Source organism: Panthera tigris, chromosome A2 (assembly GCF_018350195.1).
Source record: "Panthera tigris isolate Pti1 chromosome A2, P.tigris_Pti1_mat1.1, whole genome shotgun sequence".
Classification (NCBI taxonomy): domain Eukaryota; kingdom Metazoa; phylum Chordata; class Mammalia; order Carnivora; family Felidae; genus Panthera; species Panthera tigris.
This window is the reverse complement of record NC_056661.1, coordinates 134,567,248-134,595,145: the sequence shown is the minus strand read 5'-3', so window position 1 is coordinate 134,595,145 and position 27,898 is coordinate 134,567,248. Positions and strand designations below refer to the sequence as shown.

The window sequence follows — 27,898 nt, the reverse complement described above, 5'->3', positions numbered from 1 at the left end:
TATATACATATATAGCCCTAATGTTATTTATATATATACCACAAATTATTTTCCAGTAGATTAAAAATAAATATAAATTTTAGCTTATCTCCATCCAAACTAAGGTAAATTAAGATTTACTAGAATCTAAACATTTCTAATTATTTTTATTCCAACTTGGCATGAAAAATAAATAAAAGCATCAATAGTTCGTGGATATGAAGAACTTTACAACAAAAGAATTTGCCAGCCTTATTTAGTTGAGTTGATCAATCATATGTATTTACAAAGAAAAAAATTGGCTTGTGACATATCAAACAAAAAAAATTTATTAGAGTCTGTAAAGGACCAGACATTCTCTTCAAAATGTTGACTTTTGCTATTGCACTCTGGAATGTTATTATGGAGCAAGAGCTTGCTCTTGTGACAAGAAAACATGGGGAAAAACCCAGAAAAGTAAATTGTGGTTGGACTGCATAGTCCATTCACAGGCAGTTGTAAAAATAGACCCTCTCAACTCCTTTAGACACTTTTTTTTTTTTTGCTACTCTGAAGGTTTTTCAGGACACTGTTTCTGCTATTTAGCCTGCTCTTTAAATTTTTTTAAGTTTATGTACTTATTTATTTATTGAGAGAGAGAGAGAGAGAGAGAGAGAATCCTAAGCAGGCTCTGTACTGTCAGCACAGCATCTGATGCAGGGCTCAAACTCATGAACCAGAAGATCATGACCTGAGCCAAAATGAAAAGTCAGACGCTTAACTACCTGAACCACCCAAGAGCCCCTAGCTTGCTCTTTAAAATAACTTACCTGATTATCAATGTGTTAGGAAGGGACCTATTTTATAAGTTATCTACCAAACAAACAATTACCAAAGATCCTTCATCTAAAACCAACAGATGTGTTGCTTAGACCATAGATAACTAAGAAAGCTTGCTGCGGTAAAAGCATGTGAACCAGAAGTCAAAGGATGGAGCTGTTCTAGCATCTGCCAAGCCCCTCAGACTTCTCAAGGCTCAGGGTGCTCATTGTTAATGGCAACACCTGTTGCCATTGTACTAATGGCAAACTAATCACAAAGCTATCTTCATGATAGATCACACGTGAATCATTTGTTTATCCACTTAAACAAATGAGTCAAATCATTCATTCAAAAAATGAATGAAGTCATTTATTCATTCAATCAACCAATATTTATTGACCACCATCCACATTGCAACACTACTGTAAGCACTTGAAATACTGCAGTGAATGGGACAACATCCCTGCCCTCAAGGGACTTACAATCTGACGGGGGACATGAGCAAGTTAAGAGGTAAGTCTGTCCCATGTAAAGAATGCGATGAAAGGCCTGGAGGTATAGGAGGTGTGGACCATCACAGCAGGTTTCTGGAAGAAGTGATATGCAAGAAGAGACCAAATGAGTGGGAGCAGGAAGTAAAGGGCTGGCAGGTTTCCCAGATACAGAGAACAGCATGAGAAAAAGCCTCTGGAGAACAGAGAGCACATGGTGCTTTAGAGGAACTGGATCATGGTAAACAGGGGGAGGCTGGGGCATGGGTTTAGACAGGCAAGCCAAGATCGAAGCATGAAGCACCTTGGAAGCCACCTTAAGCAGTGTGGACTTGGTCTAAAGGACCAGTAAAGAGCCATAGAAAGGAAAGAAACAAGTGATTGGGTACATGGTTAAGAAGGATTACCAGAGCTCCAAAGAGCAGAATGAATTATAGGAAGTCAATGAGAGGGAAACCACCTAGGAGCCTAAGCAACCACATGAGAGTTAGTAGTGGTGTCAGATGGGGATGGAAACATTCTAGATATTGGCAGGAGACAGCATTAACAGGACGTGATAGAGTGGAGACAGGTGAAGAAATCAGTAGTCAAGAATAAATTCCAGGTCTTGGCTTTGGGCAACTAGAGGGTGCTTATGCCATTTGCTGGAATTAGGAACACAGGACACTTGTATGCATAGGGGAGATAAAGTAACTATAGAAACAAGGTGCTTGTCCATGCTGAGATGTTAGGTAGGGAGCTGACAGGCAGATTTGGGAGTCATCAGTATAGAGGTATTAGTTAGAGCCAAGAGGTTGCATCAAATTTCCAAGGAAGAATAAGTACAATAGGACAAAATTAGGATTCTGTCAAACATCAACATTTAAGAGATGGCTAGGTGAAGATCAAATGGGAATAGGATCATAATAGCTAACAGTCACTTAATGCCCATTATTTGTCAGGCACTACGCTTGCCAATTATATGAAAGCCTGAAAAGTTACAAGAACTCTACCAATTTACTGAGCCACAATGTTAGGCATCTGTTTTTTTTTCCCCACCTTGGGATTCAGTCTCTTGAAATTTTCTTTGGTCTACATAGCTGATAAAGTCAGTGCTCCTGGGGGAGAAGTTATCTGGCCCTAAGTCATTTGGGGATGGGGGAATTACATCATCTCAGTTCTAGGTCTTAAATAGAAATTCTCTTTCCTTCCTTTGGACTTGCTTTAAATTCATCCATAGAACAATGAGGCTCAGCATGTCAAGATGAAGGTGTGGGCCTAGGGCACAAAGGCAAAGGAAGCCGTTTGTGCTAGCTTTCCTTCTAAGTCTTAGAACTAGTAACAAGGCACGATCATCATGGCTTCACAAAATCTATCCAGATTAGCTCTAGAATAAAGTTTCACACTGGAGTATGGGGCCAAATGCAAGGTAGGAATAAAGTGTATCTTGGCCTGGTGTTGTCATCGTGTCTATTTCTGATTTTTATCTGGAGGAAAGGGGAATTATGAAGGAGGCACTGTTGAGATAAGATTCAGGTGTTTGGCTATCAGTTCATTTCCCTCTATTGACACAAGTCATATCAAGGTCACAGACAGGACTAGATGAGACGCCATTTGTCCTGGTTTGCCCCAGACAATACTGGTTTATGTCTTTTTGTCCTAGTATCCTGTCAAGTTTAGAAACTGACACACCCCAAAATGTTCCTGTTTGAATAAATTATATGATAAACCATTTGGGACAAAAGCCTAGGACTTGTAACGTTTAAACTAATGCTTTTCTACTTATCTGCTTCTGTGGGCTGTTGTGCATTTGTATGCCATCTGTAGGCCTCCTCAACAGAAAGTTATCATTACTACTCAAAGCACATGATATGAATGCCACCATCTCCATCACCATCTCCATTTATGAATATTTTTTTGAAAGTATTTTTTTGAAGCAGTAGAAGAGAGCTAAATACGAGCTCATCAAATGAAAATCTAGACAGGTAAAATTTCTGTGTTATATTGGTATTTAAAATGTTAGGCATGTCTTTTAAAATTTCATATTATTTTTAAAACCTTGATTTCCTGTAAATTTTATTGTGACTTGGCAGTAGTTGCAGATTTTATAAAGTCTAACGTCTTCCCTAGTTTCTCTCCCACCACACTGTGTTCCTACAGTTCATTCTCTGAAGTCACATCAAAGCTCCTAAAATGTGTCACTTGCAATTTAGTTAATGTTTTCTTTAAAACCCTTGTTTGGTGGGTAATAAGGAAACTTTGATAATAAAAATAGTTAATCTAAGTGTATTTTATGAGGGGCATATGAAGGTTGGGCACCCAGTGGGTGACTGTTTAACACTTACAAGCATGTCAATGCTCCTGGCAACAACTACTCTGAAGGGAGGCACAAAAGGGAGGAACATTTGGAATTAACATAATTGGGCTACAATAAAGACCAAAACTATGGGAAAATAGTGGAATAAAGTTGTTCTCTAAGAAGACCTTTGAATCTCAATGTTCTTAGGCCCCATAATTGCAGTCTGCCACCAATCAGAGCTTTGGACGTAAACCTCAAATTTAATGAAATAGAACAGTTTATGTTCCCTTTTTCTTTCACATAATGCCTCTGTGTCCAAGAATGGTTAAGGAAATCAAGAATTTCACTCCCTGTACCCTAAATTCTTCCATATGGTGCCTTTAACTATAATGAACCACCTATTGGGTAAATACAGGGTATTATTTAGGAATTTTTATTCCATTTTAATCCATATATTTCCTATGTGGTCCTATTGACCTCAAGAGATGGAGCAGGCCACATCTAGGTCATGTGACTTTTTGCCTGGAAAGGCTCACAGCCACATCCCATGAAGGCAACTGATTCCTGATGATTTCTAGAGAAGACGGTGGCCATTTGCAGGTGCTCCAGAAAGACCATCACCTCTCTGTGCTAAACCCAAGCTTCCTAGAGAAGTTTATCATGTCAAAAACCAAAGCCTCTCCTTGTGCTGGGAATGCTTTCAGAACCCAGACAGAAAGTGGATGAGAAAGTGTAGAGAGAGGACACTCTGAATCACAACTAATCCTGGTGCCCTATAAGGTGACTGGGTCTCTCCCAGTTTCTGTCTCATTGATATACACTGGTAGTGAAGAAGGCCAAGGGAATGCTACCTCTGGGGCCTGTGACTTGGGAGACTTGCCACAGAGGAAGGGGTAGGTCTAGTTCAAGGTACTGGGGGCCCCAGGTATGTTAGTGTTTTCCACTTTAAAGTTATACATGCACATACATGCATAAAGGTAAGTGTGTAAAACTATTTCAGCTATGACAACCACTCTTGTATATAAGCTACCTTTTTCAAAATTATTTCAGTTAGCATCCTTACCTCATCGGCAACTTTCCATATTTCTTGATCATTCCACTGTCCATAGGGATCCAAGTTTTTTCTAAATGTCCCAGAAAATATAAATACTTTCTATAGCAATAAAGAGAAAAAAGAGGAAAGTATGAGTAACCTAAATATCTTTGCATGTTTCCATTATTTTGTTGCAAAATACTTCAAGCAGAAAAAAATACTTTAAAATAACAATAAATGTCCGTGTACTTACCATCCAGTTTTCTTAAATTTTAAGGTTTTATCATAGTTGCTTTGCATCTTCTTTACAGACATAAAGCATTACAGCTACATTAGAAGCCCCTTGTGAATGCTTATCTAATCCCAATGTCCTTAGGTTAAAGAAATTGAGACCATTGAAAGTTGTGGGAAATTAAAACTCTGTTTTATCCCAGCACTTTTCCTTATCATGAGCAAATATAAAATTGAGCAGTTAAAAAATTATGCTTATGAGTTATAAATAACTTGTTAGAACAAACTCCTATTTTGTTCATGTATTTTCCTTGGATTCCTTGGGTAAGCCTAGCTTCCTAAAGGGTTTGGAGAGTGTATGAATTTACAGACACTTACTTAAACACACATGTCCACCTGGCCTATAAACCAAGGCACACTTTACTTGTGCGAACAGAAGAAAGCCACCGCTTACACATCAGTGAAAAAAGTGGAAATCAAATATGTGTTTAATTGAATGCACATAAGGGATGAGGTGGATCCCGCTGAGATGACAAAATGCCAATCTAATTCCTTGCAAGGAGTGTTGCACAACTATCACTCTGAGACACTCTCCTGCCAAGTCAATGTCCACTTGGGTCAGTCTGTGTGGCTAGAAAAAGTGTTTTAAAAAGAAAACCGCTGTCCCACTGAGAAGTGCTGATGCAGCAGTACTGCTATTATTTCGTCCTCTCTGGGCATATGGGTGAACTGAAAAATACTCTTGATGTTAACATTCAGAATAATTTTTTTTCTTTGCCCTTTTTCTTTGGCCTTTGGTTAACATCCAGTAAAGAGAATTAAGAACTAAATGTTCTGAAGTCTGAGTTTTCACAAATTGCCTTACACTGAGAAAGAAAGTTCGGTGACCCTCTGACCTACAAGGAACTGGACAAGACAGGTGGGCTCCAGATTTATGGCATCTATGCCTCTTGGCAGAACGAGAATATTCCCACTGTGGCAGCCAAGTTCAAAGAGGATCACATTAGAGACCTCACTCCCCAGGGCACAATTTATAGCTTAAAGAACTAAGTTGTACCAAATATCTCAGGAACCTTCTGATGAGAGCAACAAGAAGACTTGTGCTGGTATTTCTTAACCTGCATCAAAATCATCTTCCTTAGGGGAACTTATAATGCTTTGCACAAGTGACTACAAGGCGTGAATATATGACTCATAAGATCCTAAGATATGATAGATAGATTTGTGCATTTTTCTACAAGATTTCCAGTAAAGGAAAGTCATGTCCAAATAAGCTAAAGAAAAATAGACAAAGAGTATTATCAGGGAATTCTGATAAACTAAGAATTAAACAACAATTGGCTCTGAAAATTCAAGTCAATTCATAATTTAAGCAATTGGGTTGATTTAGTACCTAAAGTTCAAAGGCTTACCAAGGGAATTTTGCTATTCACTGTTTCTTTACATTTTTTTCTTTTAATATTGTGGTTCTTTATACAAAAGGTTTCTAGCATTATCGAGAAAGACAGGAGATAGCAACTATGGGGGTTTACCAAATATCAGACCACGTATCACACACTTTGGAGAGGTTATCTCCACTGGGAACCAAAAAGCGAGAACACAGAGCTTCATTTTATGGCAGGTTTACCATATGCCAGGTAAGGATCCATATAAGCATTATCTCTTTTCATCTTCAAATCAGCCTAATGTAATAAATCCTATTATTTCACATGAAGAAATCACAGCTGGGAGAAGTTAAGTGACTTGTCCAACATCATTTAGCTGGATTCAAACCCAAGTGTGTTTGTTTCCAAATTTGTTTCTTATCACTACAGCAAAATGTCTCAAGTTCTATGCCAACCAGTTTTTATTCCTGATCTGGAGCTCTGGAATTATTAAGGTTGGGCAGAAGCAGCCCAATGGGTCTATAAAGAGCTGATCAGTCTCAGCAGCATAGTCTTTGTTTAAGCACTGCTAGCCATCCCCTGGCCAGAGGCTCAGTTCCTGAACTGTGAATGGAGAGGTTTGCTTCCTCTTCCTAGGCAGGGCCTGGGTTGAAGCAATTTACATGGGCTACAGTGTCTTTGTAACCTTCAAGGATATTTACACAGCCAGTGGAACAGGACAATAGGAAAATTTTACCTTGGCCAAATGGAATAATGTCATTATTCTGGAGGACCATGGGTGGAAGCCGACGGTATCATAACAACAAAGCAGACACAGAAGTTATCAAAGGCAATGAGGCTTGCAAAGACGCTGTAACAGTGCAGCTCTGGCACAGGAAGTGTACCTACAAACAGGAACCCAAGCTCTTTCAGCCTCAGTGTTCTCACTATAAAATGGGGAAATGCCACCTTTCCTCTCAAACCTATTCTACCTATAGGCTTTCCCATTTTGATAAATGTACAGCAACTTCACTTCCTCAGTCTAGAAACTTTGGAGTCACCCATGACTTATCTTTCTCCCTGATCCTCCCAAAAGGAATCAATCATCAGTCCTGTGGATTTCCCGCCAAATATATCTCAAATCCAGTTATTTCTCCAGCCCTCCTGCCACTATATAGTTCAAAACACCTATCTCTCTCTGGAACACTGTAAGAACCTCCTAATTGATTTCTTTCTTCTCACTCTTGCCTCTCTCCCGGTCTACTTTTATTTAGCAACCAAAACAATCACTACACATATAAATTGGATTATGTCATTAACCTTTTAAAAAACCTTTGGATTTCTGTTACATTCAAGGCAAAATGTAAAATTCTTAAGATGGCCTACAGACCCTACATGACTTAGCCCCTTCTACTTCTTTGGGATCATTTAGTGCCCTGCTCTACCTCCTTCCTTTTTCATCCCAGCTACATGGCTTTATTTCACTTCCCCAGTTTCTTCACACATTCTTTCTTCCTGCCTAAGAATCTCATCTTATACATTCTTTCCATGGCCAACTACATTCTTCAGGCCTCAAATTAAATGCCACCTCCTCAGAGCTATCTATCCTGATCCTCAAAGCCAAATAAGGTACCCAAAATATGATACAGAATACATGTATTTTATTTCCATAGCTTATAGTGAATGTTAAAATTACATATGCATTTGTGAACTTTGCTTTTTTTAAAAAAATTTTTAATGTTTATTTATTTTTGAGAGACAGAGAGACACAGAGCATGAATGGGGGAGGGGGAGAGAGAGAGAGGGAGACACAGAATCTGAAGCAGGCTCCAGGCTCTGAGCTGTCAGCACAGAGCCCAATGCAGGGCTCGAACCCATGAGCCGTGAGATCATGACTTGAGCTAAAGTTGGATGCTCAACTGACTGAGCCACTCAGACACCTCGAGCTTTTGCTTTTAATGAGCATTTCTTCTCCTATACCATAAATTTACTGTGTATCCTAGCAAACAGGCATTATATCTAGCATGTGCTCAATAAATGCTGCCTGAATGAATAAATGGGCTGATATGGGAATAAAAAGTAAAAAAATAGAAAAACATTGCTCAACATATTATTTTTCTTCATTTCAGAAGATGAGTTACTACCACCTATACTCATTAAAGTAATAATACTAACTACCCATTAAAACTTTGGTCTTTCCATATAATTGCTTGAGAAATTATATGCCTAACTTTTTCTCATAATAGCTTAATAGTTTATATTAATACTTATCAAGCATATAGCAATATGCTACATGTTAATTTTATTTAAAATAGATATATGTTCAAAATTGTGAAGGAAGAAAACTGTGGAAATTGGAAAAATGTGGAAAGCCAAAGTCTTAGATGTAGGGATCTGATACTACTCTGAAATTCTGTAGGTCTTTTGTTTACAGTTTATTGTCTAGCATTCAAGTAATGCTTTAATTTTAATTTAAAAAAATCAACTGAATAGACTGGTTAAGTTAGAATTAAATTTCACACAATTCACTAAACATTTCATTCCTGTCTTATAAATAGTATCTCTTCCTCTGCTGGTCAGGGGCACCAGCAGGTGTCTTAGTTCTGTTTTCTAAACTGTTTGAAGTTTCCACAAAGGCATCTCTAAAGCTGAGAGGTCCTTGGAGGTCACTTATGTCCTCTTCCCTGGTTTACAAATGAAACAGCCAAGGCCCTGAGAAGTGATGTGGCGTGGCCAAGGTGACACAGACGTATTGTATAGCAAAAAATAGACCTGAAACCAAAAATCACAATGATCCTCTCTTTTAAGAAACTGTTCACCAATAGGAAAATGAGGATGTGCAAATATTTGATATTTATTTAATGTCAGGTATGTATGGCATAAAGAGCAATTCCTGGGACTCAAGGAAGAATAAAGAGAGAACCATTGTTCACGAACTGACTAATCTCTTTCCTGAAGCTGATTCCTCAACTCCTCAACTCAGTGCAGACAGCTGAGCCTACGTGGGGTGCTCAGAGCTGGTCACATATCACTGCAGCAGGCAGTATGATTTAATCTTGGATATCAATGAAAAACAAAAGAGCAGTTTGACTTTCACGGCTATTGAATATAGCATAAATTAAATAAGCAGGAGGAATGACTCCTTATCCTGTTTATGTATACAGTGCTATATATATATTTATGGCCAAAACAAAACAGCACTGTGTATATATATGTTTATATATACATATAACATCTATACGTATATAATTTTATTAAAATGTGGCTCCAATGCTTCTAAGCATCACAGTGGCTGTGATCTTACCTTCTAGAAATGTCTGCAAGATTGTATTATAAGTTGAATCTGTACAATACAAATCCATCCAACTTGAACAAATCAAGATTCTAAGGTTGTATTATAGAATGTCTAAAAATAAATGTTGTTTGGCTTTTAAGAATATCTATTAATGAGAACAAGGTGAATGAAATATTTATTAGTCAAAAATGTCCAAGATTTACAATAGAGAATAATTTTATAATGTTAATGTACATATCATTTATTTATATGTAAATGACTGCATGTAAGATGTTCAAATATTTGTTTCCTGTAAAGTCATTTCATGTTTCACAACCTTTTATACTACAACTTTCCAGTATACACTTTTTTTAGAGACAGAATTTTAAAAAATGATTTCCAGGTCTGACAAAATTGTTAAAAATTTCAAATTTTTAGGCTCAGAAACAGTAAAGTTGTGTTGTAGTAATATCCATACTAGTTAATTTTCTCTTCTTTTTCTTTTTTAAAAAAACTTTATGTCTATTTATTTTTGAGGGGGGGGGAGAGAGAGAGAGAGAGAGAGCCAGACTGAGTGGGGGAAGGGCAGAGAGAGGGAGACATAGAAACCAAAGCAGGCTCCAGGCTCTGAGCTGTCAGCACAGAGCCCCATGCAGGGATTGAACCCACTAACTGTGAGATCATGACCTGAGCTGAAGTCGGGCACTTAACTGAGTCACCCAGGCACCCCTTTTTCTTTTTTTCTAAGCAAACTTTACCCCCAAGATGGGCTCAAACTCAGGACCCTAAGATCAAGAGTCATATGCTCCACCTACTGAGCCATCCAAGCACCCCTTCTCTTCTCCCTTGAATTCAGCACTTCACCCCCATTGTCTCTTCACCACAATCGAGGCTCTTACCACATCACAGTTGGAGAGTTTCTCAGCCCATCTCCCTGCCTCCCATGCTGCCTCCTGGAAGTCCGTTCTCCACATGCTGCCAGCAGCAGTGCACCCTTCTGCCAACCCTTACCATCCTCTTCAATGCATTCCTTACTGGGCCATTTCAGTACTTACCAAATCTTTCCCTCCTCCCTCTAATACTGCCTAACACATGACCTCCCCTGCCCTTTATGACCCAACTCTTTCTAGTCCTCTTCTTTGTGTTTGTTCATAATATCCTTATCTGTCTGGGATCCTGGAATATCCTTTCCATAATTCCCCGTCCCTAACCTTTCTAAAACCCTAAAATGAGTGTATGGCCCATTATGACCCATCTTAATTATCACTGCTCTGGGAAACTGCCCATACTCATTTATTCATTCCTCGAGCATATTTCTAATCTAATACAAAAATGAAGGAGACACGATCCCTGTCCTCAAGGAACTGTAAATAATAATTACCATTACCACAACACAGTGTATTGCACTTACTATGTGCCAGGGTGTAGTCTTAATACTTGTTACTTTACTCATTTTATATTCATGAAAACCTAATGAATATAGGTAGGTAGGTAATAACCTAAAATTATATTCATTTTATAGACAAGGAAACTAAAGCTCAGAGAAATCAAATAACTTGCCTAAGCTTACAATAGCTAGTAAAATTCAGATACTGACAGAACCACAGTCTCTTGTAAAATAAGCCAAGAATTTGGTGATTCTGCACAAGACAATGTATATTAAGTGCCTAACATGTAAGCTATTGTATATGCTATATAAGAGACAGAAAAATCTTTAAGGAAAAAAATCTATGTTTTATTCACCATTTCTATTATATTATTTTTGCTTATCTTCTTTGATTGTTGATGGGTTTTTTTAGTTTAGTATTTTTCAGAGAGAGAGAGAGAGAGCAGGAGAGGGGCAGAGAGAGAGGGAGAAAGAGAATCCCAAGCAGGCTCTGTGCTGTCAGTCTCACAAACAATGAGATCATGACCTGAGCCAAAATCAAGAGTTGGACACTCAACTGACTGAGCCACTCAGGTGCCCTGGTTGTTGATGATTTTGTGTTTAAATCTTGCTTCCTTAACTAGAATGTATACACAGTATTTATAATACTAACTGGAAATTAAGCAAATACACAGATAATTCTAACACAAGACAATGGAAAGCGCCAGGAGAGACTTATAAACAAAGTCCTAGATCCCATCTGGGTTTAAGATGTGGGGATGGAGAGCTGGGGTTTGAGTCACGGTTATGGGGGAAGGGAGGGGGTCAGAAAAGGCCATTTGACAGATTTGCATTTGAGAGGCCAACATAACTATGGTGAAGGAAGACCGTCTCAGACAGAGGAAGTGCATAAACAGATGAAATGAGAGAAAAGTAAGGTATCTTTCATGGAACAGTAAGTCCAGTTTGTCTGAAACTGAGAGGTGCCCAGGTGTGAAGAGTGGTGGATGTGACCGGAAAGGTTGGGTCAGGACCTAACTGTCAGGGACCTAAACCATGGATGTAAGAATCTGGACCTTATTCAGTGGAGGAGTGGCCTAGTAGGTTTTTGGTTTGGTGAATCACAAAACTGGAACATTGTACTTAAAAGGTTAATTTGTGGAATGGGAGAAGATATTTGCAAATGACATATCAGATAAAGGGTTAGTATCCAAAATCTATAAAGAACCGATCAAACTCAACACCTAAAAAACCAATAATCCAGTGAAGAAATGGGCAAAAGACATGAAGAGACACTTCTCCAAAGAAGACATCCAGATGGCCAACACATGAAAAAATGCTCAACACCACTCATCATCAGGGAAATACAAATCAAAATCACAATGAGATACCACCTCACACCTGTCAGAATGGCTAACATTAACAACTCAAGCAACAACAGATGTTGGCGAGGGTGCAGAGAAAGAGGATCTCTTTTGCACTGCTGGTGGGAATGCACACTGGTGCAGCCCCTCTGGAAAACAGTACAGAGGTTCCTCAAAAAATTAAAAATAGAACTACCCTTTATCCAAAGGATACAGGTATGCTGTTTTGAAGGGACATATGCACCCCAATGTTTATAGCAGCACTATCAACAATAGCCAAAGTATGGAAAGAGCCCAAATGTCTATCAATGGATGAATGGATAAAGAAGATGTGGTATATATATACAATGGAGTATTACTCAGCAATCAAAAAGAATGAAATCTTGCCATTTGCAGCTACGTGGATGGAACTAGAAGGTATAATGCTAAGCAAATTAGAGAAAGACAAATACCATATGACTTCACTCATACAAGGACTTTAAGACACAGAATAGATGAACACAAGGGAAGGGAAGCAAAAATAATATAAAAACAGGGAGGGGGACAAAACATAAGAGACTCTTAAATATGGAGAACAAACAGAGGGTTACTAGAGGGGTCCTGGGAGGCGGTACGGGCTAAATGGGTAAGGGGCATTAAGGAATCTACTCCTGAAATCATTGTTGCACTATATGCTAACTAACTAACTTGGATATAAATTAAAAAAATAAAATTAAAAAATAATAAAATAAAATAAAAGGTTACTTTGTGTGCAACATAAAATGGACAGACACAAAGAAGAGAAGAGGAGGAGAAATAAGGAAGGATACAATGACATGGTGGAAGCAGCAATAACAGGGCTTACAACTGTATTCACTCTCATAATTACTCACAGTACTCCCTGAACAAGCCTACCTTGACTCATAACTATATTTAATCAACTTTCTTTGGTTTATTAGTTTGGTTTCTTCTTTTGATCTGACTTATGGCAATGAGTTCAGTTTTGAGCTTCTCATTGAAAGCTCATAGGTGGGATTGGGACCTCAATACTTTTCACATAACTGTAGAATTTATAGTATATAGAATGATATTATGCTATAATTTAAGCATATGGGAATTTCACAACTAATTATTAAATTGTTAATTACTATTAAACTGAATGAGAACTGCTGCTGCACTCCCAATTTCATTGCTCAGATCTACAGATACATGTTTTGGCCCTATCTGATATCCTTCACAGCAAAAGATGTTCCATGGTGGAAGTCATGTGCGCATGGATTATTTTCAGGTTATGTGGTCTTGCAAGTATAGCCCTAATTATTTGCTCGGAAGAGCTTGCAGTCTTTCAAAGTTGTAACTGAAGCTTGCAAATACGTTAAAAATTATTTTTTTCTGTCTTTCAAGAATAAAGTACTTAGCAAAGTTCCAGGCTGATAAACAATTTCAAGTCTCAGTGTTCGATTTGTCTAAGGCAATGGGGCTCTGACTATAGGCTTCAGTGCTTCCTCTCCATGTCCCCAGAACTCACAGGTAAAATGAAACAAATTAAAGAAGGCTCCACCTTGAAATGTACACAGTACCTTTGTCTCTAGGCTGGTGCATTTTCAAAGATTGCTTTCAAGCTATAGGAGAGAATGCACACATATGCGCACACATGTGTACACACACATGCACACACACACAAACACAGAGCAAGAACTTGCCCAAACTAATGACATCTTGTGATTCCATAGCTGATGTCTCAGGATTACTATGATGGGGACAAAAGGTTTTTTGTTCAAAGGTCCTGTTTCATGTGACTAAAAAGAAGTGACTGACCCAGAGAGATCTGATGTCTCCATGACAGAGATGCTCTTGCAAAGTCAGAAGTATGGAATGAAGAAAAGTAGAAAGGCAAACAAAACCAGTTCTTCTCAGATTTTGTTTTAGGTTTATTTATTTATTTTGAGAGAGAGAGAGAATGTGAATGGGGGAGGTGAACAGAAAGAAGGATAAAGAGAGTATCTGAAGCAGGCTCTGTGCCATCAGCGCAGAGCCCGATGAAGGGCTAGAATCCACGAAACCTTGAGACCATGACCTGAGCCAAAATCAAGAGTCAGACACTTAACTGACTGAGCCATCCAGGCACCCCAACAGCTCTTCTTGGATTTTTAATCACTTCTTCCTTCCTTCTTTCTTTTTAAAGATCAAATTGTAGGCAAAGAAGAAAAAATTACTTAATTTGAACTTCTAAAGCAAAGTTAGGAAAACAAAAGCATCTTCTAGTTTGGATATTAAAAAGGTATGAGGAGTTTGCCCTCTCTTTCTTGGGCACTCAATATTCTCAAGATGTCACTGTAGAAAAAATAGTACATTTTTCTACAGATATCCCTGTGATACTAGGAGACAGTCCCAGAAACCAGGGTTATAATCTAATGAGATGCACCCACATTAACATGATCACACATTTTTGAAGGCGGATCCCAAAGTATTTTTTGTTCAATTTATATTATTTTATGAAGCTTCAAGCCATAGAAGAGGGAAAATGAAAAAAGGCAGGTTTGAAAGATTTACTTTAGCAGAAAGGCAAGATAAAGAATTTTCATAACTCTGGTTCACATGGTTTCCCTCCAGGTCTTGCATATTTAGGTTCCTAAACAGAACATACATATTTTTAAAAAAATCTATCAAAATGGCAGATAAACTAAAGGATTCCACTGGAATTAATTTTTAGAGTCAATTTGTATGAATAAGAATGACAGCAAAACAAAAGCTTCACTACTGCAATTAAAAATGGGACCGGGAGACTCAGAGTCAAATGAACGGCAACGCTTCTTGGACAACCAGATTCTATCCTGTGTTCTTCAACATCGCTCTCTTGCCTAAGGTTATCACCTTGGGATGCTCATATTCCCAGTGTTTATCTTTAGGCCATCTGACAATCTTTTTTTTTTTTTTTTGGTCTGAAAAAACAATATTGCTTTTGAAAAGTTCCACCAGGAATCAGCTTCTGGCAATATGGCAAAGTCTAGACAAAAAAATTAAAAACGTCAGTCTAGCAGTTACAATATTTAGTGCCTCATTAGTTGAGAAAAGCAAATATTCCACTGAGGTAATCCATCAAGATTACCTCAAGCTTTTTTCCCAGGCTAGATTTATAGTCAATCTACCTGGAGATGCTCCTGGTATTTTAATTTTGTGTTAAAAGTAGACAATTGTTAGAATGTGCTAGTAGAATGGATTTATACTATTAGGACAAAAGGAGCAATGTGGTAACTAAAGCAGTGAATAATGCCCACAGAAAAGAAGGCAAATACCAGTAGAAATGCAACACATGCCTTTCAGATTCTGCTTCAGTAAAGACATTCCTTGGTTTCCACTGAGATCATTTTAAACTAGAACGGCTGCTATTTCTCTCATATGTAAGAAATCCTCTTGTACAATGACACGGATAGAATGCAACCAAGCCAGTGAATCCAGAGATCCTTTGTGACCGAAATCAAAGAGTGACATTTAAAAAAAAATAGCTACAGATTAATCTGACATGGTTCATTTTATCCAAAGAACAAAAACCAATCACTACACTTTCTATCTTCAGTTCCACTCCTTGCTGCTTCCAAGTGCTTCTTCCTCCAGCAGCAGCATAATTTATATCTTGAAAAGCATTTCTCAGCCTGCTGTGATGGCTAACTTGGAGCTCAGACCACTGAAGGAGGGGGAAAAAGCTGATTAAAGATGAAGTCCCAGGCTCCCACCATCGATTGCATCTTCTGGGAGACACTATCAAAACTATTAATAGTTCAATAACTATATGGCATAGAGTTCCAAACTTTCAGAGATGGTTTTCTTTTTCCCCATGAAAAGGCTACATTGCGGTAAAAAAGACAGCAATAAATAAAAATACTTTTACAAGAAAATGTGATCATCTTGAGTTGAAGGGTCAAATAATGCTTAAAAATATCTATTTAACCGCTTTTCTTTCTTGACCAAGTCATTCTGACTTACCTGGGGGATCACCCCAAAGGCTTTCCTCCACTCTTGCAAAGGTATCGAATACCAAGACACACCATCTATTTGGATTTCTCCTTCAGTGTTCAGCAGTCTCAAAAGAGCCGATAACAAAGTACTCTTCCCTGATCCAGTTCTTCCCAAGAGGCCCACCTAGAAAACAAGAGGGATAGAATTACTCCTGTGACATACAGGTACCATACCAGAAATGTTACCTGGTATTATGCGTCAATAAAAAATATCAGAACAGTTTTTTTTTTTAACATTACCAGGGGAAGATTTCAACTTATTCATTCAAAGCTTTCTGTACACTCTCAGTTCTGACCAATATTGATCTTAGGCAGAGCAACCCTGGAGGAGAATATAGAAACTGGCCATATGGAATTGGACTCTTCATTCTGGACCTTTCATTTATCACTGACCTTTATTAATGGCAAAAAGGTGAAAAATCGCCCATTTTGCATCAAGGAAAACAAACATACAGTGTCCTAATGCATACCATTTCTAAGGATGGCCTTAAGCCAAAAGCAGGGACCTATATAGTTTGATCCAGTTCCTGAATGAATATGAGCTTGAAAATGAGTGAATCTGAAATAGTTCTAACACATAGATACTTCCCCTCATAAAGGAAGCACAAGTTTAGGCCTGACCATAAACAAGAATAAGTTCAGTGAGCTCTATGTTTCCAGAGAGGGCAGGCTGAACCTTGCCATTCAGTGCATAGGCACTTGGACAGCTGTCAGATTGCATTCTTACATCTATGCTGACTGGCAGGAAGAGAATCTAGAGAAGCAAAAAGGATATTAAGAAAACAACTATTCTTGTTACTAAAAGGCTGTAAAAGCATAAAACAGAAGTGAGAACTCCAGGCATTGCAAGGGGAGATCAGGTGCTTCAGGTAGCCCACAGGGACCTCAAGTCTGTGTTCCACGTGGGCTTAGATCCAGCACTTGGAAGAAGATGCTTTAAGTGGGATAGAACATTACTGCAGTAATTAACTGAATACTGAATAACAGCCTGACATTTAGTAGCACTGAATAAATGTACACTCCTTTCCTTTTATTTGATTTCTCTTTCTCTTATCATTTAACTATTTTTTATAGGACAGCTGGGCCAATGGTCTTTTACAGTAATGCTTTTTATACTATCTGTGGCAAAGGAAAGTTTTGTTTTTTTGTATCTAGTCCATTGCAAATCAGTACTTTAAAAAAGAAAAGATAATAAAAATGAATTTCTACATGCTTACTCTCAATTCCTATACTTATCAGAGACCCCAAACAGCTTATAAACCAGAACCAGTTCATGGACCACAAAGAATACTTTAGAGCTTATAACAATCTGCAGTAATAACTTTCTGAATACTTATTAAGAATCTGGTAATAAACTAGGCAATTGGGATAAATTGGTAAACAATAATGACACCATGTCTTTTGTTCATAAGAGCTCTGTAATGAGACTTTCACAAATGCTTGTTATCTGAGACAACTGAGAAAATAAGATATACCACAATCTATACACAACACCCTTTTGAGGTTCTTCATACTGCTAATCAGAATCAGTAATATTTTACCTATTTTTTTCTTGGTTATTACTTGTGTTAACACCAAGAATTTAAGTTTAATAAGCACAGGGTGGTCTGTGTTTCCATTGAATTCTCAGCACCTTCCAATGTGATGGGTTCACATAAAATTCTCAATAAATACTTGTTTGGATTCACTGAGGGACAATCAGGTGGAAGGATGAATGAATGGATAAATAGACGCATGGATTGGTTGGTTGGATGGATGGATGGATGGATGGATGGATGGATGGATGGATGGAAAGAAGGGAGGAAGGAAGAGAGGAAAAGGAAGAAGGAGGGAGAGAAGGCAGATGAATAGACAAACTTATTTAGTTGATCTAACAAGAAAACAAATTTAGTTAATTTTGGTGAATTACAAGATCAACTCTTAATTAAAAATCTTGTGAAATTTCATATGCACACCTCCATTTCTGAATCAGCCCATGATTTACAAACATATTCATAATATGTCATCATTTTTGAAACACAACAGTAAAACTTTTATAAGCAATCTGAATATGCTTTGTATAGATGAGGCATGGGGGAAGGGAAGTTCAATAAGAGAAAGTGATTTACTTTAAAGTCATATCACAAATTTAATCAGACAACAAAAAGAAATAAAAGGCATTCAGACTGGCAAGGGAGGAGTAAAAATTTCTCTATTTGCAGATGACATGACAGTCTATATAGAAAACCCAAAAGAATCCACCAAAAAATTGCTAGATCTGACACACGAATTTAGTAAAGTTACAGGATACAAAATCAATGTACAGAAATCTGTTGCATTTCTATGCACCAATACTGAAACACTAGAAAGAGAAATTAAGAAAATAATATCATTTACAATTGCACCCCAAATAATAAGATACTTAGGAGTAAACCTAACCAAAGAGGTGAAGGACCTCTACTCTGAAAAGTATAAAACACTGATGAGAGAAATTTAAGATGACACAAACAAATGGAAAGACATTCCATGCTCATGGGTTGGAAGAACAAATATTGTTAAAATGTCTATAGCACCCAAAGCAATCTACACATTTAATGCAATCCCTATCAAAATACCAACAGTCTTTTTCATGGAGTTAGAACAAACAATCCTAAAATTTGCATGAAACCACACACACACACACACACACACACACACACACACACACACACAAACCAAATAGCCAAAGCAACCTTGAAAAAGAAAAGCAAAGCTGGAGGCATCGCAATTCTGGACTTCAGTTATATTACAAAGCTGTAGTGATCAAAACAGTATGGTATTGGCACAAAAAGAGACACATAAATCAGTGAAACGGAATAGGAAACCCAGAAGTAACCCACAACTATCTGGTCAGTTAATCTTCAACAAAGCAGGAAAGAATACCCAATGGTAAAAAGACAGTCTCTTCAACAAATGGTGCTGGGAAAACTGGACAGCAACATGCAAAAGAAAGAAACTGGACCACTTTCTTATACCATACACAAAAATAAATTCAAAATGGATGTAAGGCCTACATGTGAGACCTGAAACCATAAAATCCTATAAGAGAGCACAGGCAATAACCTCTTTGACATCGGCCATAGCAACTTTTTTCTAGATACGTTTCCAGGTGCAAAGGAAACAAAAGCAAAGATAAACTCTTGGAATGACATCAACATAAAAAACTCCTGAACAGTAGAGGAAATAATCAGTAAAACTAAAAGGCAACCTACAGGGTAGGAGAAGATATTTGTAAATGACATATCTCATAAAGGGTTTGTATTTAAAATATCTAAAGAACTTTTAAAACTTAACATCCAAAAAATGAATAATGCAACTAAAAATGGGCAGAAGACATGAATAGACTTTTCTCCAAAGAAGACATCCAGATGGCCAACAGACACATGAAAAAATGTTCATTGCTCATCATCAGGGAAATACAAATCAAAACTACAATGAGATATCACCTCACACCTGTCAGAATGGCTAAAATCAGTAACACAAGAAACAACAGTTTTTGGTGACAGTGTGAAGAAAGGGGAACTGTCTTGCACTTGCACTGTGGTAAACTTTCCACTGTGGAAAACAGTATGGAGGTTCCTCAGAAAGTTAAAACTAGAGCTACCCTACAGTCCAGCTATCACACTACTAGGTATTTACCCAAGGAATACAAAAACGCTAGTTCAAAGGGATACATACACCCTGATGTTTATAGCAACATTATGTTTATAGCAACAATAGCCAAATTATGGGAATAGCCCAAGTGTTCAACAACTGATGAATGGATAAGGAAGATGTGGTATAAGTATATACATACATAGATACAAACATGCATACATACATACATACATACATAATGGAATATGACTCAGCCATAAAAAAGAATGAAATCTTGTTATTTTCAATGACATGGATGGAGCTAGAGTATCATGCTAAGTAAACTAAGTCAGTCAGAGAAGGACAAATACCATAGGATTTCACTCATATGTGGAATTTAAGAAACAAAATAAAACGAGCAAAGGGAAAAAAAGAGAGAGGCAAACAGAAACAAGAAAGAGGCAAACAAGAGAGAGGCAAACAAGAAACAGTCTTAACTATAGAGACAAACTGATGGTTACCAGAGAGGAGGTGGGTGGGGGGATGGGAAAATAGGTGACAGTGATTAAGGAGTGTACTTGTGACGAGCACGGGGTGTTGTATGGAAGTGATGAACCACTATATTGTACCTCTGAAGTTAACATTAAACTCTATGTTAGCTAACTGGAATTTAAATAAAAACTTTAAAAAAATAAATAGAAAAATAATAATAGAGTGTTATCACGAGTTTTTTACAAAAAGTACCTTGAGGTCCAGAACCCCATATGATTAGTCAAGGTTCTAATAACTGAGATAAATGACCACGTTCTCTTTCAAACAGCACATATTGAAATTTTTAGAAAACTCAGTTTTTATGTAGGTATAGGAGTAAATTGAGAGGCAATGTGTAAATCTTATGTTTAGCTTTAAAGTTTTTAGCTTTTCTCTGCTTCTTTTGTATTATTGAACTGCCGATATTGCATTGTGTCTGACATGTTTTTAACTGCAAAGAATCTTATTGGTCCATACTTAACAAAGTCTTTTTGTTTATATAATTGGCACATAATAATTCCTTTCCGGGATTTGTTTTTCCAGGCTTCTCAGTGATCTGTTGAATAGGGTCAGAGTACTTCCTGCAAATGAGATTTTAAGGTATATCCTAATTCCAAGTCAGTGACTTCTAGTAACTTCAGTGAACTTCCTTTCTGCGAATTTTGGATCAAGACAAATCAACATATTATGTGGAGAGCTAAATAATGTTGAATTTGGTACTAACTGTAACTTCATTGCACCATGAATAAAACAATCTAAGTACATTCTTTTCAGAGTACCTGATTCACTAGACTACTACTGCAATATATTGAAACCTGCTATAATTATTTTTCATCTCCTTGTGGTCTCCAGAAATCATGATACCAAACAAAATAAAATGTAGATCCACAAAGTGATAATAAATGCACCTTTTATGTTTACTATTAATAAAATATAATTCTTAATAAAATAAGTTCTTGAGAATATGCTCCTCATAACTCCAGGATAAACTACTAAATGATTCAGTTACTCAATACCAATTTTTATCAAGATGGAATGCTATATGTGTTTAAAAAATCAAATAGACATTTAAGTGTTAATGCTGCTATGATCTGAACCCTTGATACTGATTTAACTGCTTCTGGCATCGCAGTATTTTGAAGAGGCTACAAATAAAGAATGCAGGTAAGCTCACCCAAAAGAATAGATCTTGAAGTACTATTAAATAGCTGTGTAACCAGGGGACTGTCCAGTACTGTGATAGACACAAAATACCATCTAAGGCATTTTCATAAGTCTATGTTTATCATGAAGGACGTGGCTCCAAATTAGAATCCCAGCCTGCATTTTGAGAAGAACAGAAAAGGAAAAAACAAAGAGTTTTCTCATTGGGGGAAGGTAATCTAGATATTAAAATTCAGGCAAAAAGTCAAAAGCTTTCAAGACAACAACTATTTGAGATTAAAAAGAAAAATAGTTTTAGGGGTGCCTGGGTGGCTCAGTCGGTTAAGCATCCAACTCCTGACTTTGGCCCAAGTCATGATCTCATGGTTGTGAGACAGTCCTACATCAGGCTCTGTCTTGATGGTGTGGAGCCTGTTTGGGATTCTCTCTCCCCCCCCTCTCTCTCTGCCTCTCCCCTGCTCTCTCTCTCTCTCTCTCTCTCTCACTTTCTCATTCTCTCAAAATAAATAAATAAACCTAAAAAAAAGAAAATTTGTTTGTTTTTTATAATCAAAGTAAAGGTTGTGAAATATCTGTTATATTTCTCACGCATTGAAAATAAAATTTAAAGTACAGGCTCTATGAAGTAAAGGCCTAAATTAAGAGCAAAGAAGATAATAGAACATCTCTTCCATAAAATAAATGTTATGGACAAAGTGCTTTAATATGAAGACTGAATAACTTTTCTGCTTAAAATTTTGATTTTTGAAATATTTCATCATGCTATGGGCATAATATTTGTGTTTCTCCCACATTCATATGTTGAAATCCTAACCTCCAATGTGAGGACTTTGGGGGGTGGTTAGGTCATGAGGGTGGAACCCTCATGAATGAGATTAATGCCCTTATAAAGAAACCCCAGGAAGCTCCCTCACCCCTTCTACCATATGAGGTTACAATGACAAGACAGACATCTATGAGGAAGTGGGTTCTCACTAGACAATGAATTTTCTGGCACCATGATCTTGGACTTCCCAGACTCTAGAAGTGTGAGAAATAAACGTGTGTTGTTTATAAGCCACCCAGCCCAAGATATCTTGTAATAGAATCCCAAATGGACTCAGGCACACCATCTAACCACGAATGCTGAATTCCATTACAAATTAAACAAGAAATGCCCATTTAAGTCCTTTCCAAATTTTTTTTTCAAGAAGATGAATTAGACCACAGCTGATCTTGCAGAACTTTTGGACAGTCAAAATAGTATACTGAATTTGAGTCTTCTTAATTCAGCATGCAAGAAGTATGTTTGAGGCATCTTGTTATAGTTTGCAACATGCTGTTATAGGTTCTAAGGGCAAGGCAGCAGAAATAACAATCTTAAAGAGAGCTGCTCAGAATAACATTTTAAGAATCAGTTCCTACTTTAATCAATCATATGACCTAGAAGTAGGTGTAAGCTATTCATTCATGCAAGCATTTAACATATTCTAAGCAAAGGGATTAAAAGATGAAAAACAGGACTTCTGGTTTCTGGTCCAAAATATAAGGAACTTGAACGTCATCACTCTGGCCTAAAAACAAGTAAAAAGCTAAGCAAACTGAAGAATCAAAAGCCTTCTTACATCTATTAGAGAGTGAAGACATACAACAAACTGTAGCCGTCATAAATGAAGAGACAGACAGACACAGAAAATCACAATTTACTAGAAAAGAAACCATGATCAGAAACCTCTGCAGAAACCAGAATCAGACTGAAAAACCCTAGGCTGTAACTAAAGAATTACTGGAGGCTCAGTGTAGACAAGTATGAGAGTAAAAACATCCAGAAGAGGACATTTGTAGAAGGGCCCCAGACTTTTGTGAGAATTAGCTCCAGGGGCCCAACCAGTTTTACCATCTCACAGTAAAAAATACAGAAAAATCCTTTCGTGCCTCCAGCAAGAGAAAGGGGAAAGCAACAATTTTGCAGTACTCCTGAGCATTAGAGAATTCTTTTCTTCACAAGCCCTCCCTCAAGAGAAACTATTTTACCAGAGTCTAACGACTGGGCTTTTTATTAGAACCCAACTGATCTAGGGAAGGAAAATACCCAACTCCAGGTCACACTAGCCATCCTGTGTCATGCAGTAAAAGAAGCACAGAGAGAAATTTATAGCACTAAATGCATACATTAGAAGAGAAGAAATATCTAAAATCAACTACCTAAGTTTCTACCTTAGGAAACTAGGAAAAAAAGAGCAAATTAAGTTCAAAGGAAGCAGAAGAGAAATAATAAAAATTAGAGCAAAATCAACTAATTGAAAACAGGAAATTAGTAGAGAAAATCAATGAAAACAGGTACTTTGAAAAGATCAATAAAACTAATAACCTTCTAGCCAGGCTAACTAAGAAAATACGAGAGTTGACACCAATTACTAACATTACAATTGCAAGAGGGAACATCACTATATACCCCATGGTAAGAGAATAATAAAGGAATACTATGAACAACTATATGACCACCAGTTTGATAATCTAGATGAAACAGACCAATTCCTTGAAAGATACAATCTTTCAAAACTTATGCCAGAAGAAATGGACAATGTAAATAGGTACATATCTTTTAAAGAAATTGTATCAACAATTAAAAACCTTCCAATTCAGAAACCTCCAAGTCCAGATAGATTCGCTGGTGAATTCAACCAAATATTTAAAGTCAAAATTCTACCAATCCTCTACAGTTTCTTCCAGGAGATAGAAGCAGAGGGAATACTTCTAACTATTCTATGAGGCCAACATTAAAATAATACCAAAGCCATCAAAGACATTAAATATCAACATTTCTCATGTACATAGAACCAAAAATCTTCAGCAAAATATTACCAAATCAAATCCAACAACGTGTAAAGAGATTAGACGCCACGACCAAGTAGGATTTATTCTAGATATACAAGGTTGGTTCAAAATTCAAAAATGAATTAATATAATCCATCATATCAATGGGCTAAGAAAAATCACACGATTATAACAATAGATGCAGAATTCATTTGACAAGATCCAATGCTAATTCCTGGTTAAAAACTCTCAGAAAACTAGGAAAGAGGGGAACTTCTTTAACTTGATAAAAACATCTACAAAACCCTATAGTTAACATCACTTGTAAGGGTGAGAAACTCAAAGACTTCCTGCACAGGTCAGGAACAAGGCAAGGATGCCCCTTCTCAAAACTCCTTTTCAACATAATACTGGAAATCCTAGATAATGCATTAAGACAAGAAAAGGAAATGAAAGGCATACAGACTGGGAAGAAAGAAATAAAATTGTCTTTGTTCACAGATGACTATCATCCATGTAGAAAATCTAAATCAGGAATAAAACTCCTGGAACTGATAAGTAATTAAAGAAAACTTGTAGGATACAGAGTTCTTCTACAAAAGTCAATTGCTTTCCTAAATACCAGCAATGAACAAGAGGAATTTGAAATTAAGAACACATTACCATTTACATTAGCACTTCCCAAAACAAAATACTTAGAATAAACATAAGAAAATATGTACAAGATCTAGATGAGGAAAATGATAAAACTCTGATGAATGAAATCAAAGAAAAATTAAGTAAATAGAGAGATGGTCCATGTTCATGAAAAGGAAGACTCAATATTGTCAAGATATCAGTTCTTCCCAATTTGGTCTATAGAGTCAGTGCAATCCCAATCAAAATAAAAAAGCAAGTTATTTTGTGGATCTGACAAACCGATTCTAAAGTTTGTATGGAAATGCAAAAGACCCTGAATAACCAACACAATACTGAAGAACAAAGTTACAGGATGGACACTACTTGACTCCCATGATTTTGCCTTATAACTGACTTAAAAGACCAAGGTTGTATAACATGAACACCTTCATTTTCCCAACTCTGCCCAATAGTTCTCTTTAACTCCACTTATCTGCTTTCCTTCTCACAAAACAAAAACAAAACAAAACAAACACAAAAACAAAAACCATACTCCTCTACAGTGAAAAGGCAAATTCTTCCAGAGAGCCATCCTCTTATACAGTTGTTCCAGCTATCTCTTTTCACCACCAACGTTGGTGTTCTACATAACTCCTCACTTCAGTACTCACCCATTCCCTAACCCTTTGCAGTTGAACTTCTACTCTTATTTCTCTACACCTAATGGCTCTCTTAAATTGGGCTCTCATGCTTGGAAGGGAATCCATCAGTGATAAAGACCATTGTCCCTATACTCAGAGTTTTTATTCAGTAGGATTGAGTGGGGCTCAGAATATGCATTTTTCGCAAGTTTTCAACTGATGCAGATGATGCTGGTCCAGGGAACAACACTTTGAGAAACTGCTTTCTTGAAGATGACCAAAAATCATTTAGTAGCAAACCTGAGTAGGATCTTCCAAGTCTTCAACTTCCTTTATTGCTTCAGCTCTCAAGATTCGTAATTTCCATCATCTTGCTTCAATCCTGTCTTCCATTTCATCCTTTATGCATCCCCCATTCTGACTGAATCAGTCATTGTTTTCTGTACTTGCCCCATGCTTGTATTATTCTCTCTGCCTATAGCACCCTTTTTTACTCACCCTTGCTTGTTCAAATACACAGTTCAAGTCTCAAAGTCTCCTTCTAAATGCCACTTCTTATAGAAAACTTTCCCTAAATAGCCCAACTCCCAGCCAACTGACAGTAACTCCTTTCTCTTTACCTTAGAATTTTACCTATGTATCTTTTATTCAAGGGTATAACAAGGATTTTTAGAACCTGAAGTTTATAAAATATGGAGGAGTAGTTCTTTCTAGGAATAAATATTTTAGAATTATAAATATAAAATTAGGTATAGGGCTTTGGAAGGAGCTCAGACAAGTGAAGTTCTCTGAAACTTAAGCTTTTTTAGCTTCACAGTGACCTGCCTCAGTTCTCAGTGGACCTTGCATTTCCCCTTTTAGATGGTCATTTTCTGGGGCAGATATCTCTTTTTCTCTCCTCTTCTTCTCCTTTGGTTCCTCCTTTTTCTTCTTTTAAGGGAAGCAAGTGAAAAAGAACTACGAAGTCAGACAGATTTGGATTTAAAGATCCTTTCTAACTCACTCACTTAATTGGACTTCAGTTTCTTCCATTATACAAAGAGGGTAATAATATCTACCTTTGGAATTATAATAATATTGAATGTGATAGCAAATAAATGTCTTTAAATGGTGTTTGGGACATTATAAACACTTGATAAACATTAGTTTCACTCTTTGAATGGCAATATCCAAAGCCTTATGTAAGTAATTTTTAATTTTTCCAAAGACCTACCATTCCTGGCAAAGAATAGTTACTAAACACATATGGCCTATTTTCTATATAAAGGTTCAGAGAATATGAAATGCCTAAACATACTGCTTCTTCCTAACTTTAGAGCAGCTCTTATTATTACTCTCACATCAAGGAAACTACCTACAGGAATGAGGACTCTGTAAATTCTGTTGCTCTACTAGGACTTGGTTAATTTAATTTAATGGGCAATTGAGCATCAGGAAAGCAAAGGGGTGGGAGGATATCAGGAGGAGAAAAAGGAAGTAATTTACCAAGACTTTCCACCCTGGTTTATATCAACCTATTTGCTGCTATTGTTTATAACTGGACATCACTTTTGGAACCTATCCCAGTGATCCCAAGGACATCCTCAGCTGCCTGTGGCATTCACTAATGTGCAAGGCAAAAGAAACTACTTAATTACATATTTTCTCAATGCAAGGGAGTAACAAAGGCAAATAATTAATTTTACATAGTTCCAAAGCATAACTTTAAACAATGTAAACAGCCTCATTCTAATATAAGGGACAAATTCTATCTAAAACCTAATTTTTCCATTTATGTTGATTTAAAACTGTTTTTCCTCTAAAATCACAAATGAGAGAGGAGAAATAACAACCAACACCACAGAAATACAAACAATTATAAGAGAATATTATGAAAAACTATATGCCAACAAACTGGACAACCTAAGAGAGATGGATAAATTTCTAAAAACATACATATTACCAAAACTGAAACACGACGAAACAAAAAATTTGAACAGACTGATAACCAACAAAGAAATTGAATCAGTAATCAAAAACTCTCAACAAACAAAAGTCCAGGACCAAATGACTTTATAGGTGAATTTTACCAACTTTTAAGGAGGAATTAATACCTATTCTTTTCAGCCTATTCCAAAAATAGAAAAGGAAGAAAAATGTCCAAATTTATTCTATGAGGCCACCATTATCCTGATACCAAAACCAGATAAGGACACACACACACATATACAAACACCCAAAAGTCACCATAAAAAAGAGAGCTATAGGCCAATATCACTGATATACATAGATGTAAAAATCTTCAACAAAATATTAGCAAACCAAATTCAATAATACATTGATACATTAAAAAAACATTCAACATGATCAAGTGGGATTTATTCCTGGGTTGCAAGGGT

General features: G+C 36.9%; 1 protein-coding gene across 1 annotated transcript in view; it reads right to left on the bottom strand.

The window, feature by feature from the left end:
• CFTR (CF transmembrane conductance regulator) overlaps positions 1 to 27,898 on the bottom strand; it is a 182,542-nt gene that overhangs the window by 8,441 nt on the left and 146,203 nt on the right. The window contains exons 23-24 of the mRNA XM_007089169.3: positions 16,145 to 16,300; positions 4,613 to 4,702 (exon numbers count right to left, since the gene is read on the bottom strand). Of these exons, the coding sequence (XP_007089231.1) occupies positions 4,613 to 4,702; positions 16,145 to 16,300 (246 nt within the window). The remainder of the gene's footprint in view (positions 1 to 4,612; positions 4,703 to 16,144; positions 16,301 to 27,898) is intronic.